The sequence below is a fragment of the Protomyctophum parallelum genome (genome assembly GCF_964188405.1).
Source record: "Protomyctophum parallelum genome assembly, chromosome: 4".
NCBI lineage: Eukaryota > Metazoa > Chordata > Actinopteri > Myctophiformes > Myctophidae > Protomyctophum > Protomyctophum parallelum.
In genome coordinates this window covers 20,148,366-20,166,958 of record NC_139700.1, presented here as the reverse complement: position 1 = coordinate 20,166,958, position 18,593 = coordinate 20,148,366, and the positions used below count along the sequence as shown (strand labels likewise).

At 39.3% G+C, this 18,593-nt stretch overlaps 2 protein-coding genes across 3 annotated transcripts in view; one reads left to right on the top strand and one right to left on the bottom strand.

Annotated features, from left to right (window-relative positions):
- Positions 1-4,324: 4,324 nt before the first annotated feature.
- On the top strand, positions 4,325-16,349 carry slc28a1 (solute carrier family 28 member 1; the record flags this gene model as incomplete). The annotated part of the gene is made up of 17 exons (XM_083762713.1): positions 4,325-4,329; positions 4,702-4,793; positions 5,036-5,225; positions 5,416-5,557; positions 5,920-6,033; positions 6,369-6,446; positions 6,744-6,824; positions 8,497-8,577; positions 9,101-9,226; positions 9,891-10,021; positions 10,164-10,332; positions 10,594-10,770; positions 13,841-13,922; positions 14,062-14,160; positions 14,449-14,557; positions 14,696-14,747; positions 16,311-16,349. 17 exons carry the CDS (start codon positions 4,325-4,327, stop codon positions 16,347-16,349), a joined length of 1,767 nt encoding a protein of 588 aa, XP_083618839.1.
- The window catches only part of alpk3a (alpha-kinase 3a), a 20,383-nt gene continuing 16,977 nt past the window's right edge, over positions 15,188-18,593 (bottom strand). For both annotated transcript variants that reach the window (XM_083763392.1, XM_083763393.1), the window contains 4 exons: positions 18,455-18,543; positions 18,136-18,353; positions 17,634-17,682; positions 15,188-17,017 (listed from right to left, as the gene is read on the bottom strand). In XM_083763392.1, the coding sequence (XP_083619518.1) occupies positions 16,678-17,017; positions 17,634-17,682; positions 18,136-18,353; positions 18,455-18,543 (696 nt within the window). In that variant the 3' untranslated portion in view covers positions 15,188-16,677. The remainder of the gene's footprint in view (positions 17,018-17,633; positions 17,683-18,135; positions 18,354-18,454; positions 18,544-18,593) is intronic.

The window sequence follows — 18,593 nt, the reverse complement described above, 5'->3', positions numbered from 1 at the left end:
AGAATCGAAAAAAAAACCCTCTACGAGAATCTAAATGTTTGGGCTAGGGTAGGCAAGGCAACCTCAGACACTGGCATAAGTGTGTGAAAGAGATCTTTTATTTTAATATTAAGAAGTATTCAAAAAAGTTTTGTCTATGAAATGAAGTCTCCTCACATCTATTTAAGCAATATTACACGAATACACGAGAGGGTGTGGGTTAACGTGATTATTGCCACGACAGTGATGCGGTCAGGAACGAGACGAAGTCGAGTTCCGCAAGCACTGTATCACTGTACTAATATAATCACTGATCACTGTAATGAATGTACAGTAATCACTGTACTGTACTGTACTGTACTGTACTGTACTGTACTGTACTGTACTGTACTGTACTGTACTGTACTGTACTGTACTGTACTGTACTGTACTGTACTGTACTGTACTGTACTGTTACTGTACAGTGCAGTGAGTGCAGTATAGTAGGCCTACAAGCGGTCAGGGCGCCTGTTCAGGGGAGGGAGGAGGTGGGGGGATAGCGTGTACCTCCACATGCGTTACGCCCCCCTAGTGAGACCTTTCATTGTCGGGTGGAAAGAAGATGTTGGCTTGACGGCCCGGGTATCGGAGGAGACCTGAGGCTTTCTTTACCCTCCCAATGACTGATTGTGGGGGTTAGCAGAGATGGAGTATTTGTAGAGAGGCTGGGGAACCTCGGAATTGCCCACAATCTCCGTGATTTATACAGTACGTTTGTTTACCTCAGTCACTGATACTACAATCTGATGTTTTATAATTTTTTCTATGAACCTGTGACTTGACACCCATACTGTTATAAGACCAAAATAAGATTTTGAAAAGAAAAATTATGTACATTTGAAAGTCAGAATCTTCAATAGATCAATTTCTATGTACCAAGATCACTCGATGCAGGTATAGTGCAGTAATATACAGTACACAATGATTAATCTTTAGGGTGGTTGTGTTCCACACAGTAGTACAACGTTTAGATTAGAATGTAACCTTTCCGGTAGGATAGTATGCATTTCTTTTCATGATGCAAAACCAGATTGCTCAAAGAGCATTTGTTGCAAAACCAGAGCCAGAAGAAACAATTGTTTATAATTCTTCTGTTCTCATGCAGCTATAGCTGAAAGGAATGGGGATTGATTATATGTAATCTTCTCAGATGCAAATTATTTCCATAGCCTATTAAGGCCTACTTCATTTTAGACAAAACCTAGACCTACAGTTGTTGCACAAATCAAGGCTTTTCCCCTTTCTTTTATTCACAATTCACATCACATTCAATGTCATCCAAGTAATCATACCCTCAGTCTTAAAATATTGCATCATTTGGTGAGTGAGAATGGTGAGTCAATACCGGTAAGTTGCAAAGTATTTTGGTCTGTCAACCAGGGCCTTATAAATTTAATGTTATGAAGCCAAATCTATAACTGAGGTAATTAAGATCTGTTAATGTATCGCTGAATACCCACTTAATATTTTCTCATCCTATCATGGACTGAAGCCTCGTTGAGTTTTATGTTCTCCAGGCCAATTCCATGTCCCATTTCGGGGTCAGACAGTCTGACAACTTCTGTGTAATAAACAGATTTGAGACAGAATAAGTGGAACAAACAGCTCTGTCATTAGATACACTTCTCTAAAGGAAATTACAGAGTAATACTGTTGCGATTCATTTGATGGACAACATAAAAACAATAATGGATTAGACACTAGCTGATTCTCTACCAAATATTGTATCTGGTAAGACATAATTTGAAAGCTTACAAGTTCACTATGACTGAACCCTATACCTATGTCATGCACTTTTCTGAACACAACATACATCAAAAAGAAAATACTAGCCAAAATATAGGGCACACATAATCTGAGTTCCCAGACGTTCTCGCATAAAAACGGGATCGGCACACCTAAAACCTTATTCTATAGTAATCCATTAAAAAGAAATGTTACAGATATAGAATACATTTGAATACATGGGTAATATACAGATTGTTATTTTCTTGACATTTCACAGGTACAGGATATTTGGAATGTTACACCCTGCACGATTATTGCTAAAGTATTTGTGATGATTTTGGAAAATTATTATTTTTATATTTTTTGTTTTCATTCTGCTTATCCCCGGTGCCATGTCTTGACATTTAATGGCCTCTGTGATTTTTGAATAATTTTGATTCATTGTGCTGCACTATTTTGACATCAATTTCACACTTCCTATAACAATCAGTCAACTATGGCTCTGTTTTTAATTAAGTACTGATTTAGGATGAAAAGTGCAATTGGTCATGATGATTAACCTGACCTCCAGAGAACCATCAGAAAGACCATGGGACAACAAGGACAGACTGGAAGACCAGTTTAACAGTGGCAACATGATTACATGATGTGGGTTGTAGGCCCACAATGTTCTTGTTATAATCCTCGTGCACTGGTGAGGAGAGGATGGAAAGGAGCAACAGATAAAGATAAATTCATGGTTTTGGATTACTTTCGATTAATTGTGCTGCCCTATTTTGACATAAATCTCACACTATTTTATTTATTTATTTTCATTTCACCTTTATGTATTCGGGAAGGTCAATTGAGAGCAATGCTCTCTTTCCCAATGATGCCCTGATTCCAGTAAATATAGCATAAACAAATGACAAGATAATACATTTCATAGAATCCAATCATGCATGAGTGTCCAAGTCACTCCTTTACACCTGACAGGGGGGAGTTTCCCTGGTTGGACGTAGCGCGTGGAAGTACACGTTATTCCAACCAGTTCCTTTCCCCTCCATCAGGCGCCCCGGCTGGCCAGGGGGAGGCAGTTTAGAGACCAGGATTAATGCAAGTTTTTTGTGAGGGGACACGGGGAGAACATGCAAACTCCACACAGAAAGGCCCTTTCGCCAACCCCACCTCGGGTATGGGCACTGATGACGCAGAGGAGAGGACACGCCATGAGCGCCCACAGGGTCCCGAACGGGAATCGAACCCAGGACATTCTAGCTGTGAGGCGACAGCACTACGACTGTGCCACCATGCCCCTGATTAGGCATTTTCTTAAGCAAGGCTTTGTATATAAAAAAGTGCAGTGCTGTTCTGTTCTCTCCTGATGGCCAACCGACCTTTTCATAAAGCTTACAGACAGTGATGGGTAAGAAAACCATCTTTGGAGAGGTAGACTCCATCGAGTGGCTTCTGAGATAAGATGTGTTCCATATCTATCCATATGCCCAGGTATTCATTTGTTGTGTCTCAGTCAACTAACAAAATGTGTGAAATTGTCCAGTCAAATGTGTTTAATTATAGAATTCATATTGCACAATGCTGTCATCTTGTGTACACAAAGTAAATAGCACTTTTTAGTCAACTGATTAGTTGTGGAAAACCGCACACTAGCAGCTATCATTAGCATTTATGACTTTATAACAATCTCCTGAGGCATGTTCATTACTGTAGTAGTATAGACTAATATAATATAGGCTACCTCACACGGTCTGCTAGACACGTAGTCCTTGGTAAAGCCCAAAGTCAGCTATGATTAATCGCCCAAAGTCAGCTATGATTAATAGACTATGTGTTGTTTTGGAATATCACAACTTATCATTTGAAGATAAAAAGGCGTATTCTATATTGCCTCAAATAAAAAAATGATTTTATATGGCCCATCATATCATTATCAATGCAATATCACATCCTTATGTCAAGTACTTCCTATGAAACTGATCTGTGCAGCACGTAACATGTCTGTTAATTAATGATAAGATTTTACATGGAGGGGAGACTATATTTTCCCCGCACAGAATTTTACAACACAGCATTTGTGCTGCTGGGTAAGAAGACGCACAATGAGTAAGCTATTAGCTCTGCTTTTCTTAACACACTGCTTGTGTTTTTGAACTTGTTTAGTTTTTCTGTGTACCATTCTTCACAATATATACACAAGGATAGTGTGGAATTATCTTACAGGGTTTTTTATCTCACTGAGGAAATACAAACACAACTTCTTACTTGCTTGGTATTCCAAGTTGCGGTAGCTGTTCACTTTCCAAAGACTTGCAAGTATTAGTGAACACTGACTCATTGATTGTTTTTCCAGTAGAAGCCAACAGTACTGAGCTCAAATCTGTGACCCATGCCAATGGAAATGGTGTGGACAATCTGGCTCTTGAAATGCAGGTATTTCAAAAGGACATTTTCATTTTCAAATTACATGGTTTGAATGGAATGTTTGAATCTAATTGCCATTTATTTTTCTCAGGGGGATGACATCTCTGCTATTAGCAGTATCAAAGAGGAGGAAACTCGCAACAGACAGGCATCATACATGAGGTTTGTACTTCAGTTATTTCTTTTGGATAAAGTCATTGTGACAGTATAGTACTTTGTATTATAGTGCAAAACATAATAATAATAATCATAATATGCAATGTTTGCATTGTGTATTAAAAAACAATTATTGTACCATGATGTTGCATACTATTTAGATGTCATGTGTTCCAGTGTAAAAAACTATTAAATCAACAACTACAATATACGATATAGGTAGTGGAGTCTATTATATCAGAAATATTGAGCAGTGAAACTTCAATCAAAGTGAAAAAGTAGAGGAAAAGTAATCAAAATGAAAATTTAGATTTTCCATTTAACAATGATTGTTTGTAGCGTGCTGTGCACTAACCTCTAATTTGATCTGCACTACAGCAAGATTTCCAAGCCGCTTACGGCCATTGAGGATTTTATTAAAGCTCGCTCCAACACCTTCAAACACATTGTGCTGGGCATACTTGGAGCAGGTACAGTATACGTTTTCATATTTCATACTCTTACTGCATTCATTTGGTTTTATTTTGCTTCACACAAACCTGTATCAACTGACTAAGAAGCAAGACAAGGAAACAAGACATCATGGATGAACAACGTAAACAGCATAAATCATATAAAGGTTTCTGTAAGATTGCTCAGGCATTGTTCATGGCATCATCCCAGACTATGTTGTACTCATTTGTAACTAAGCACGTTTGTTTATCTGCCGCAGGTTATGTGGCGTACTTCATCACAGCATGTGTAATGGACTTCCAGAGGGCCGTTGCCCTTGTAGTTTTAACCAGTGTGGCAGTTGTGTCCACTGCCTACAACCTTGTGAAGAAATACAAAGGGGAAAGCATTAGCCGGTGTTTCAAACCTGCAGTAAGATGCTTCAAGTCTAACCTGAGATGGATTAAATGGTGAGTAAATACAATATGTTATAGTTATATAGATATATAGATCGAGACCTACAGTATATGTGCATATAGGTTTCAAATGGTAAGGAGCTGAGAGGATAGTGTTATTATATACACTTTTTGTAAGTCACTCTAAATACGAATATCTTAAAAATGCCTAAATTCGTAATTGTCTCCTGATGTCCTGATGTAGGGTGTTTATCCTGGTGGCCGTGATTGGGTTTGTTGCCTGGCTCTGGATAGACACAAGTAAACGTCCAGAACAGCTCATCTCATTTGGAGGTGTCTGTGCGTTCATCCTGGTTTTGTTCATCTTCTCAGTGCACAGGGCAGCGGTAGGTTTTTAAATGAGTCAATCCTCCCCACGCCAGACGTGTAAATGACCATTCATGTGACCTCGTGCTGAAGTGCTTGTCTGCTATCTCTCCTGTTATCTGTACATTGTTTTTCTTAGACTTTGGATACCGTTGCTGTCAGGAAGAAACGTCTTATCTCCATATTTTAAGTTTTAATGTTTTTGACCCCTAAATTAATGCCCAACTTCGCCATACTACAGTGTCCTATTTTCTTATTAGAATTTTGAAAATAACAGTTTTGGACATCAACACCTGACAGCAACGATAGCTAATAGCCTTCATATTTATGTTGTGTAATGCTGCGTGTTGTGCACACATGTTTCCGTTCTGAATTTTCATAGGTGTCATGGAGGACTGTGTTTTGGGGTCTTGGCTTGCAGTTTTGCATTGGGCTTTTTGTCATAAGAACAGAGCCAGGACTCATAGCTTTCCAATGGCTTGGAGACCAAGTGCAGGTATGCAGTTGGAAGATTTATTTTACTTACCATGGGCCATTATTATTTGTCAACCCCCACCCCCTCCCACCTGATATACAATAGCAGTACCTACATACTGTATAGACTCCTATACAGTAGTAGTTAAATCAGTGGCACATACAGTATGCACGCTTGTGCATACTGTATGTGCCACTTATTTAACAGCCTGTGCCTTTAACAACATCATCTAGACTTTTCCACTGCATTAGTCCCAATTCCCAAATCATTTGTACATGTCATGTAATGTCATTATGCACATGGATATGTCACTTATTATGTGCAGCTAATACTTTTCTTCTGGATTTTCATTTCAGATATTTCTCGACTACACAAAAGCTGGTTCTTCGTTCGTTTTTGGAGATAACCTGATCACAGGCATTTTTGCATTCCAGGTCAGTGGCAGTGCATGGCGCTTTGGCTTTGTGTCTCCCTGTTTTGTGCATTTCATTATCACCCAAAATAAATCACAAAGGATTTCACACACACACAATTATTTCCCTTAAACAACTTCAACTTTGTGAAAATAGCAGATCTACAAGTCCACAACTCATTGATTTGTGACATTTTGTAAGCTTGTATTTTGTTAGCTATTTGTCGTACGACAAAAGTATATTGTGTGAAGTGGTTAATTAAGTGTTTCAAATCCACACAGTAAAACCCTGTGTTAATTGAATCATTTGCTTTCTCAGGCGTTGCCCATCGTTGTGTTCTTCAGTAGTGTGATGTCAGTCCTGTACTTTCTTGGAATAATGCAGTGGCTCATAATAAAGGTACAGTACATCGCTAACTGTTCCAAGTGTCTAGAATTCTAGAGACGTCAACATGGCCACACACTCATTATAGCCGAATTAAGTGCCAATAAAGTTTATTATGGACGCAGAGAATAAAAACAACCAACATCTTGGCATGCAGATGCAAATTCCTTCTTCAGGGTATTGCATCACATCACTAGGCCAACTAGGGCGTTTTAAGATAACATACAGTGAAGAAGTGGTCCGCACACAGGCTTTGCTCCAACAGTGTTTATTGTGTTAAAACACCATTATAAGTTATTTAAGACACAACGTTTCGGCCGTGAACGGCTGAAACAGGTGATCACCATTTTTAACACAATAAACACTGTTGGAGCAAAGCCTGTGTGCGGACCACTTCTTCATGGTATGTATCTACCTTTGTCCAGCACCAGCCAGGAACTGGATGTGCGCAAGCCACCTGCTTTTTAAACTAGTTTTAAGATAACACCCATGGAAATGGCCTTTAAGGACTTCTTATTTGATTATAGGCACAGTCTTTACAGCAGTGGTTCTCAAAGTGGGGTACGGGTAGGGATGGAGCTCGATAACCGATACCCAAAAAAATCAGGAAACAAGCTTATTGAGTACCCGTTATCAATAAGCTTTGGCCTTATCAAGCCTGTTATCGAGCATAGTGGCCCATGACGTCATGTTTAAACAATCAAGACAAGAGGCGATCAAGATAATCGCCCACACTGGCACAAACATGTCTAAAAGTGTATTGATACCTGCCAACAGAGTAAACAACATTACGTGTTTAAAGTCACTGTCTACTCTGTACACATACTGTACAGTATTAACCAGTTAACAGTTCCTTTAATATTATTTTATTGGTAAAAAGGTCAATTGCCTTCCGTTTGTTAGAAAAGTACTGTAGTTGAAGGCCCTAGTAAAAGATACTGGTTCTCTTCAGAATGTATTGTCATCTCCCATTTTTCCACAAAATAATAGAAAATGCTCGATAATGGACTCGACAAGAACCCGGCTCGATAAGCCTGATCGATAAGGTGATCGTTATCAATAAAAATTAACGAGCTCCATCCCTAGGATTCCAGAATTGTTGGATTTTCTGTTTTATACACCAGGGGGCATTCGAACATGGGGCTAAATATGTCCTTTTTTTATTAATATACTATAGTCCTACTAGACCCCAGGAAATTACATCTGCCCACAAAAGATCACAGGATCTACTGAATGTGAAGGTAAAGGTACTAGGGGGATTCCATACTGTGTGTCGTAGGCTCAATTTGTCAGTTTGTCACATTCAATAGATCCTGTGATCTTTTGTGGCCAGATATAATTTATTGGGATCTAGTAGGACTATAGTAAATAAAATAAAGTAATCACCATATTTAAAATAATAATGCGACACGTTATGAGCTTATAGATGACAGGGTCCGTGGGCAAATAGGAACAACTGGCACAGTACACTGGTACAGTACTGTACAGTGTGCTGATAAGGATATTACGTACCTGTGCTCCCTACACAAATATATATTATTTGTTTTATATTTGTTGTCTATGAAGTATATTTATTCATATATCTTAAAAAAAAAAGATTCCTCATGGACATTTTCTATTTATACAGTTTATATATCATTATTTTAGTGCAGGTTTGCTGTTAAGCCACATGTTTTTGTCCACACAGATATCATGGATTATGGAGATAACGATGGGAACCTCCCCCACTGAGACCTTGAGTGTTGCTGGCAACATATTTGTTGGACAGGTATTCTGGACTACATTAGACCTGAAGCATAACCTTATTTGTGTTGCACTTTAAATAAATGAATACAAAATATACAAACAATCCTAATATAAATCACAAATAAATAATGTTGCATAAAACAATGTCCTGACATGACAGCAAACGGCAATTGCCTTTTTAAATTCAGTGTTTCATCTTAATTTGTAGAGCAGTCCATTAGTAGCTTGTATTTGAGGTTATCGAGTGTGGTTCCTACCAGTGAATTAAGTTAAGTATAGGTTAGGCCTTAGGTGGATACAATTTAGGCGTTAAGAACAATTTAGGCATAAGAACATTTGTTCTTATCCAGAGCGACAAAGTGAAAGATCAGAGTAAATGGCATGCCATGAACTTTAGTTAACAAACACAGGGTCAATGGTTAAGTAAATAGAGTGCAAAGAAAAAGCCCTGGCACCTGCTATATTATCCATATTGTTGTGGCATTATGTGCCCATATATTATTGCATAAATCCACCACCAACTCTGTCCATACTCTGTTCATTAGACTGAGGCTCCTCTGCTCATCAAACCATACCTGAAGGACATGACCAAATCTGAGGTCCACGCTGTTATGGTTGGTGGGTTTGCCACCATTGCAGGCAGTGTTATGGGGGCATTTATTTCATTTGGCGTAAGTTGATCTTCCTTGTGCTTGCTTAAGTATACTGTATGCCTACATTAAACACACAAAAAATATTAAATTGTAAAGATACATTTAATTGATATTATCACCAATAAATAATGGAGTACAATCAAGTACATAGCAGTGCATTGAACTTGAAGGGTTTCAAATGTTTTTATTTTCCACACCATTTAAAAAGCATAATAACCGATAACAAGCTTATTAAGTACCTGGTATCAAGCTTTGGGCTTATCAAGCCTGTTATCGAGCATAGCTGCCCATGACGTCATGTTTAAACAAGACAAGACAAGATACAATCAAGAAATAAATGAGATGTTGTTTGTGTCAGCACAAACATGTCGGTCTAAAAGTGTATCGATACCTGCCAATCAGGTAAACAAATTACGCTTTTAAAGTGACAGTATACATATTAACCAGTTAACAGTTTCTTCGCTCATTATCAATCAAAATTAACGAGCTCCATCCCTAGATAACACAGATGTTCGACAACTGGATATTTTTAACTTCATTGTATGACTATGTCACACCATAAACAAATACATTTCAACCAGAAAATGTGAGTGGCACAGTCTTAGAACAAAGTATGAATTAGGTCATAACTCTGACATGACTCCACTCTTGAGTGTGCATCAACCTTCTTCACACGTTGCAGATTGATGCATCCTCTCTGATATCTGCATCTGTGATGGCTGCTCCCTGTGCCTTGGCCATTGCCAAACTTTCTTACCCTGAGACAGAGGAGTCCAAGTTTAAGTCAGAAAAAGACATTAAAGTAGCTTGTGGGTGTGTATAAAGCTTTTGCTTAATCGTTTATCATTCTGATTCATTCTGTGTTACAACCTTATTTGTTTTCTATTCTTTTCAAAATCTTTTTATTCAAGTTTTTAAAACAGAAAGGATTTGTTTTGTTTGGTTTTAATTTCAGTGATGAGCGGAACGTCCTGGAGGCTGCTAGTAATGGAGCGTCTGTATCAATAGGCCTGGTTGCTAACATAGCAGCAAACTTGATAGCTTTTATTGCCATCTTGGCGTTCATCAATTCAGCTTTGACATGGCTTGGTGGTATGGTGGGATATCCTGAAATCTCATTTGAGGTATGCCGACATATAATAATCACAATTTTAGGTGCTCTGAAGACTGAAATGTGATCATGTTTTGACGAGGTTATGTTGAATTTGATTAATGTTACTGCTGATGTAAATTACTGTAAAATTAAGTGAACCTATATATTATTTACATGATGTGCTATTATGATAAGGTTGGACTGTATCATATACTTTATTTTACTGCAGGTATGAATGAACTGTAAGTGAATCTAGTAATATCTACATCATACCATCTCTTTGTGGCTGCAGATGATTTGCTCCTATCTGTTTATGCCTGTGGCCTTCATAATGGGAATACCATTTGAAGAGTCTTTCACTGTGGCAGAGCTAATTGGCACCAAGCTGTTCCTGAATGAGTTCCTGGCATATGAGAAACTGTCTGAACTGAAAGCCAATAGGCTACAGGGAGTCGGGGAGAGCATTTCTGTGAGTGAAGTGCTGAGGACTTTTTTGAAGACTGCAGTTCGCACACACCTTTGCTGTCCTTAACCCTCTAACACCCGCATTCATTTCTACTTTCAAAAAAAAGATTTCAACCTTACTACTACTTTGTACTACTAGGACTAAGACTAAAAAATATGTTGAAAAAAATTAAAAAATAAAGTTTGATGAAAAATTTATAATAATTATATAATAATATAATAAATTAATAATTTACATTTGGGGGATATCTTTCACAATAATGAATAAAACATGTTCTAGACATTCTAATGATCACAAAAAAACATATATTACAATTATTGTACCTACTTTTATTAGGGTAAAGGTCAAAAGTCTTAGGTTAAAAAATGTTCAAAATCGCACAGAGTCCAAACATTTTTAATTTGTGTGAATTTCAGCCTCTGTGGGGGGTATTTATATGCAAATATCATGACCAATGGCATTGAAATGGCATTGCAATGAACATCACTGATGACGTTTAGGTGAAAAATAATAATAATTTAGTAATTCATTAAAATAAAATTGTTGCTAAAAAGCAACGCTGGGTCTTAGAGGGTTAAGCACTTTAACCATGGTAACACTATTTGGGGCATGTCATTATATAGGCAGACATTTTCACAAATATAAAAGAATAATAACCAAAGGTCCTTTGAAAATAGCAGATCTACAAGCTCACATAGTGTCGTAATTGTGGGCTCGCTCCAGCATGATGCCATTATAACGGTTACAATAATAACAATTAAATAAACCAATTATAGCAAAAATGAGGGAGGTGGTGGGTCAGTTCAGAATAATAATCACTACAGAAATCAGTAAATAAGCTTAACTGTGATTTATTAACGCAAAACAAAATAAAGTTTTCAATAACAAAATAGTCACTTAATGAAATCAAAATAAAATAAACTGCCTCAAAGGGATGGGTGTGAAGCTCAAGTGTCCTGGCACTGTCCAAAGCTAAACTTAAATGTCCACAAAATAAATTAGCCCCTCTCGGAACCCCCTGGGTCAGCCCAATCCGAACCGAACCGGGCTGTCGACCCGTAGGGTCCCTGTGCGGTGATGTGTTTTCATATGGAAATGATGGAACGCGGACATAAATAGCTTTGGTAACGTGGTTTCTGCGATGTTTGAGGGCTTCTGATCGTTTGAGGGCTTCTGAATGTGTGAACTTCTAGTTTACAACGTACACCGCTGCGAATTCTCCTGTGCCGCGGAAGCCGTTAAGTATTTTTAATCTACGTTTGACCGATTTGGAAGCTTTGATTCCTCTCTTCCTTCCTTGTTTATTTACCGTTTATTGTACCGCCTCGCGCTGTGCGGTTGGCTTGTACGTGGCTACGTTCCTGCCTCTGATCTGCTCTGTCATAGCTATAGCGCCACTAGCTAGCCAGATAGGCGGTACAATGAGGTGTCAATAAACAAGGTAGGAAGAGAAGAATCAAAGCGACCAAATCGGTCAAACAAAGATTAAAAACCGGCTTCCGCGGCACAGGAGAATTCGCAGCGGTATTTATAGGTACTTATAGTTCACACATTCAGAAACAACGTATACGACGGTATTTATGTTTATTTATGTCCGCGTACCAGGTGGCAGGGTAGAGGTGGAATAGGACCCCATGGCTACTGTGTCTCAAAAATGTCAGAAACTTCAGTACCATTGGGTTCTGACTTGTGGGGCTAGTCAATGCTGTGTAGTAGCCCTACAAGCAGAACCCAATGGTACTGAAGTTTCTGAAATTTTTTAGACCCAGACCATGGGGTCCTGTTCCAGCTCTACCCTGCCACCTGGTACGCGGACATAAATAAAACATAAACACTGTGGATAACGCCTGTCTGCGCTCTTTGACGACTTTTTTTCGTGTGAGGGCTTCTGAATGTGTGAAGTATAAGTACCTATACATACCGCTGCGAATATCTCCTGTGGCGCGGAAGCCGTTAAGTATTTTTAATCTATGTTTGACCGATTTGGTCGCTTTGATTCTTCTTTTCCTTCCTTGTTTATTGACACCTCATTGTACTGCCTATCTGGCTAGCTAGTGGCGCTATAGCTATGACAGAGCAGATCAGAGGCAGGAACGTAGTCGGCACAAGCCAACCCCGCAGCGGGAGGCGGTACAATTGGATGTCAATAAACAAGGCAGGAAGAGAGGAATCAAAGCTTCCAAATCGGTCGAACAAAGATTAAAAATACTTAACGGCTTCCGCGACACAAGAGAAGTCGCAGCGGTATGTATAGGTACTTATAGTTGACACCTTCAGAATAACGCAAATGAAAAGAAGACGTCAAACGGCGCGGACAAGATATTACAGAGAATCTTTATGTCCGCGTTCCAACATTCCCATACGAAAAAAAGTAACGCACAGGGACCCTACGGGTCAGCCCGGTTCGGTTCGGATTGGGCTGACCCAGGGGGTTCCGAGAGGGGCTATGTATGTAGTGGTAAGTCTCCTCTTACCACCTTTTACACGGTTACGCAAAGTCCGTCCTCGATCGAAATCCAAACAAAAAGGTCTTTAAATCCAAAGGTAGAATCCGATTTCAGGGAAATAATCCAAATGGCTATATGGCAAGACTTGCGAAATATTCCTCTTGCTTCCTCAGTAGACTCTCTGTCTCTCTGCACATCCACTCTGGACTGACAGAGTCAATCTCTCCAGGTGGCTCAAACAATGTGATTGCCCCTCACTCCATCAGCCAGGTGAGCTGTGGGCGGGGCTTCCCAATCACTGCCTGTTGCCATAGCAACACATGTATCTAACTGGTTTCTCATGGCATATAGTCCAGCAGATAACTAGAAAAATTCATAGCGTAGCAGATTGGTGGAAAATAATAAAATACATGAAAATGGTGCATAGCAAACAAAAATACATGAAACCAATGTGACTCTGGGCACAGATGTTACACTATATGTGAGCTTGTAATTGGCTATTTTGTTTGGAGGGTGGGTATTAACAAGGAACATTTGTAAAATGTTGAAAGGGCTTTAGTGATTAAACATACTGTACAGTAACTGAAATGAGAACCTTGACACAATGTTGGCTTTGCCTGTTGCAGGTGCGTTCTGAGATTATCTGCACCTATGCTCTTTGTGGGTTTGCCAACTTCAGCTCAATCGGTATTATGATTGGAGGCCTATGTGAGTACCATACCGGATGGTTCTTTCACATTGTCATGGGGTGGCTGCAGTTACTGTAGCTATGCCTTTACAAGGAAGTAATACATGCTGTATTTAGATAATGAGATTTGACTAATGTCTGCTTCCTCCTCCATCATAGCCTCTATATGTCCCTCCAGAAGAAGTGATATTGCATCTTTAGTGTTGAGAGCCCTGATCACTGGGACCTGTGTATCACTTATCAATGCATGCGTTGCAGGTGAGCACTGTACATTCTGCATTACATTTCTGAATCTCAAATCAGCTGGAACACTGAACTGATTTATGTGGTGCCTTTGCCCTGTCTCCGAACCATAATCATGATTTATACGTTGTTGTCACGCATCAGAAATAGCAGAACTAGAAGCTCACAAGTCGTATCTGTGCCAATGTGTGCCATGATACAAACTTTTTGATCGGCTATTTTCGGCATGCGATCAAATTATGTTGGAACGTGCCCCCTTAATCAATCAGGCATATACTCTGTGTTTGTGAATTTGTTTCTCAGGAATCCTCTTTGTTCCTCCACTGGACTGCGTGCAGGTGTTCAACAACACATCTGTTTTTAATGCCACAGATGTGAACATTAATGATTGCTGTAATGACCTCTTTGGAAGGTGAGCTTGAATGTTTTACATTTCAAAACAGGATTATGTGATTTTAAACGTCTTTACACATATTTTTACTCTGTAGAAATAAGTGAAATTTCAAATATGATACAGGCTCTCTTAAAGTAAGAATATTGTCTCTTGCAGCACAATAAACAACAATGGGATCATTTCGTTTGAGGGCTCATGGAACACAACAGTAAACGTCTATCTTCATTTCACTAAATGTTGTGGTATTATTTATGATAATGTTTGTAAGTAGTTGTTGTTTCTTTGGACCTATGGATCGCTTTATATTTTAAACACAGTTTACATGTACTATAACCAACCATTGCACTGTATTTTTTTATGTCTTTCGGATGTTGATTTTAAAATGTATAGACACACTCCTTTTAAAGACCTTTTGTCTTTTGCTGTATATTCCATATTGTACATACAACGCAATATCGCAGGAATTACTGTATTCAGATATCCACATTCAGGAATGAAGAATTTTTGTGAATTGATTTGTATTCTAATGCAGATTAAGTATGAAATTCATATTGAATATAACTAATAAACGTGATTATACTTTTATATTAATAATAATAAAAAATAATATGAAAAACACTCATAATTAATATGCAGATCATTCATAAATGCAAATGTTAATACTTTTATTTTAGAAAATCAGCTGACACATAACATACCAAAGAGTGAGAGTGCACATTGTAAACCCACACATTTATTTATCTTATTCAGTCACTCACTCACTCACTCCTTCAGGCACTCACTCAAATGTTGGCTAATTGGAAATCACATAGTCCTTGTTGAAATTTCCTCCTGTTGGAATTCATCAAGAAAGATAATGTGAGCTTTTATATGTAGAACTGCTTACAAAAAAAAACAGGATTTGAATGGTTTAAGTCCCATTTATTTACACAAGCAAATATATGGAATCAGGGGAATTACTAATCTCCCAAGAAGAAAATTGTTGATAGCAACTAACCAAATTACAACACTGGCACTGAAAATGACACATTTCAACAAAGGAGTGGTCAACAGGCTTCTGAAAATCCCCAACATACAATTTCAGCAATTTTCTTTAAGTATGTGTTTATCCCATGGTCCATGGGTCAGGTTTTAACTATAGCTAATTAAATGTGTGGAACTCATTAAGAAGCTCTCCTTATTTCTGTGAACTGGCTTGTAAATTTGAATGGCCTGAATAGCATGTGCCTTCAAAGATTTATTCATGTACGCCCCTCATACTTTCTCACTTACATTCACACGCAGCCCACAAGGGACTAAAATAAGGGTATTTAAAAGATGGAACTGCGTTTTTCTAAAAAATCAACATGTACAAATTATTTTAATATACTAAACCTTTTGTGGCAACAATGCACACAAAAATCCTTAAAGAGGTTAAAGAGGTGTAGTAAATCCATAGCACAACTTTACTGTAGTTTTAGGAACATTGAGCAATATTGCATAACCTGTTCTATAACTAAACATCACATGTCTAGAAATGACAACAATGCCCATGACACATGGCCTACTGTACATACATCACAGATGTAGATAGCAGACGAGGCACTCGACCCTTGCAGCTTTTAGTAATAGATACTGTACATTATGCTGGAGAGCTTCTGCGGATGAGATGATGGAATTTCTTTTATCCTTCCTACACACCATCACTTAAAATCAGGAAAAAAAAATCTGACTTCTCTACTAAAGTCAGAAGTAGCAGTGAATGTGATCTCTGGCCTCTGTGCTTTCCGAGGAGTACTTCAGAGACCTCTGCGGTTTCATCTCGCCATGAGTATTTTGTCTCACCGTGAATCTTTGGTCTGAGCTAGGCTTAAACCATGCTCATACAGTATAAACCGGTTAGTTGCCACTTGCAGTAATAACAACTGAGAAATTTCACAGTAAGGTTACATAACCCACACACGTGGTGGGATCAACGTGCAATCCCTTCTCTTTCATTCTTATTTTCTCTTGTTCACAAAGAACTTGTAGTTTTCCTGTCATTTGTTTACGTAATTCACCAATTTACACATCGGTGCAAGTGTTACCGAAAAGAAAAATGTCAAAACGTCACAGTGAAACGCTAGAAGCGTGAAAATGACAATCCTTCCTTTTCTACCTTATTTGGACAACACCAAGGTTGTTGACATTTGTGGGTTGGTTTCCGATTTGTTGTCCTCTGTTTGCTGAGTCTTTCTGACAACCTGTGGACTAGAACTTGCCTTCCTGGATATCTGTGGACTGGTTCCCTTCCGTTGCAGCAGGGGGCTGTTGGAGCCTGTGCTCAGCTTGCGATTAAGCATGGGGCTTCTGGAGCCCTTTGCCTTGGTTGGCTGCTGTAGACTGTCCATGGTCTTCAGGGGCCGCAGGCCAAGAAGCCCACAGTAGTAGTTACATTGATGGTGGGCCAGGAATTGTTCAATTACTTTCGGGGAGCCATCCTCCGTAAGACCTTGATAACTGGAAAAACAGAAGCCGCTATTTAATGGGACTGTGACTCAGCAATAATTATGAATTGAATTCACACACATGCACACATGCTCTCACCCACCCACCCATGCATGTCCGCACGCACGCACGCACGCACACACACACACACACACACGCACCCACCCATGCATGTCCGCACGCACACACACACACACACACACACACACACACAACACACACACACACACGCACCCACCCACCCACCCACCCATGCATGTCCGCACGCACTCACCCACCCACCCACCCATGCATGTCCGCACGCACGCACGCACACAGACACACACACACACACACACACACACACCCACCCATGCATGTCCGCACGCACGCACCCACCCATGCATGTCCGCACGCACGCACGCACACAGACACACACACACACACACACACACACACCCACCCATGCATGTCCGCACGCACGCACCCACCCATGCATGTCCGCACGCACGCACGCGCAGCTTCTTTGGCACTCACCTGAACTCACTGAGTGTGTGTGTGTGTGTGCGCGCGCACGCACACACACACACACACACACACACACACACACACACACACACATGTTGCATGGATTTAATTAGATACAAACCCTTTTGATTTGGTCACAACTCTAATATTAGTAAGCTTTCCTCCAACACCTGTGGGACAAAACAAATGCAGAAATGTATAAATAAACAAATAAGATAATAGATAATCCAGATTGTAATTGTTACAATTAATAGTTTTTTCAAATAACAGGGGTCACTCACACAGTCTCTCCATCTCTTTAGTAAACAGAAAATAAATGTTCAGGTCACGATGCCAATTTTATCCAATAAGGAGAGAGAACTCGAACAGGATACAGGATAAACGAGGCAAATTTGAAGTGATGGGGGGGCGTTTTCTCTCCTGATTGGATTAAATTGGTATCCTGAACTGAAAATGGATTACGAGCTAGAGAGACCACTTTACCACTGTTGAAGAAACAAACACTCCGTAGCAGTGATTGCTATCAGAAAATACAGTATAGGTATTTTGTATTTTCCATTTATTTTTTCCATTTTCAGAGTTCAATGACTGTGTTGTAGTAGCAGCAGTATTAGTAGTATTACCCTCCAGCTGAGTGACCAGTAAGTTGCCATGGGTCCATTGATGGAGCCAGTGTTGGAAAGTGCAGCATTTCTGCTCCACCTCAGAGGTGGTTCTGGTGACCAGCCTGCCTTTAGCATCCATTAAACAGTATTTCAGGAATACATCGTTTAGTTCACTCTCCACGGTGGCATATGGTACTGAGTTTGCTGGACGATACATCAGGTACTTAGGAATTACTCTGTAGGCACACAGAAGAAAAGGTCGATAAGCACAAGATGCTCCTTTTTACATGCTTTCTTGCATTCTGCAACTTTACTTTAAGCATTCAATGTTACTTACTCTAGTGCACAGCCAAAGTTCTCAGGCACTCTAGCTTCAGCAGCAAATATTTTACAGTATTCCCGAATCATGTTTTGAACTTTGCACTCCTGGAAAAACAAATCATGTCACAAAATGTAATTACAATATATTAAATACA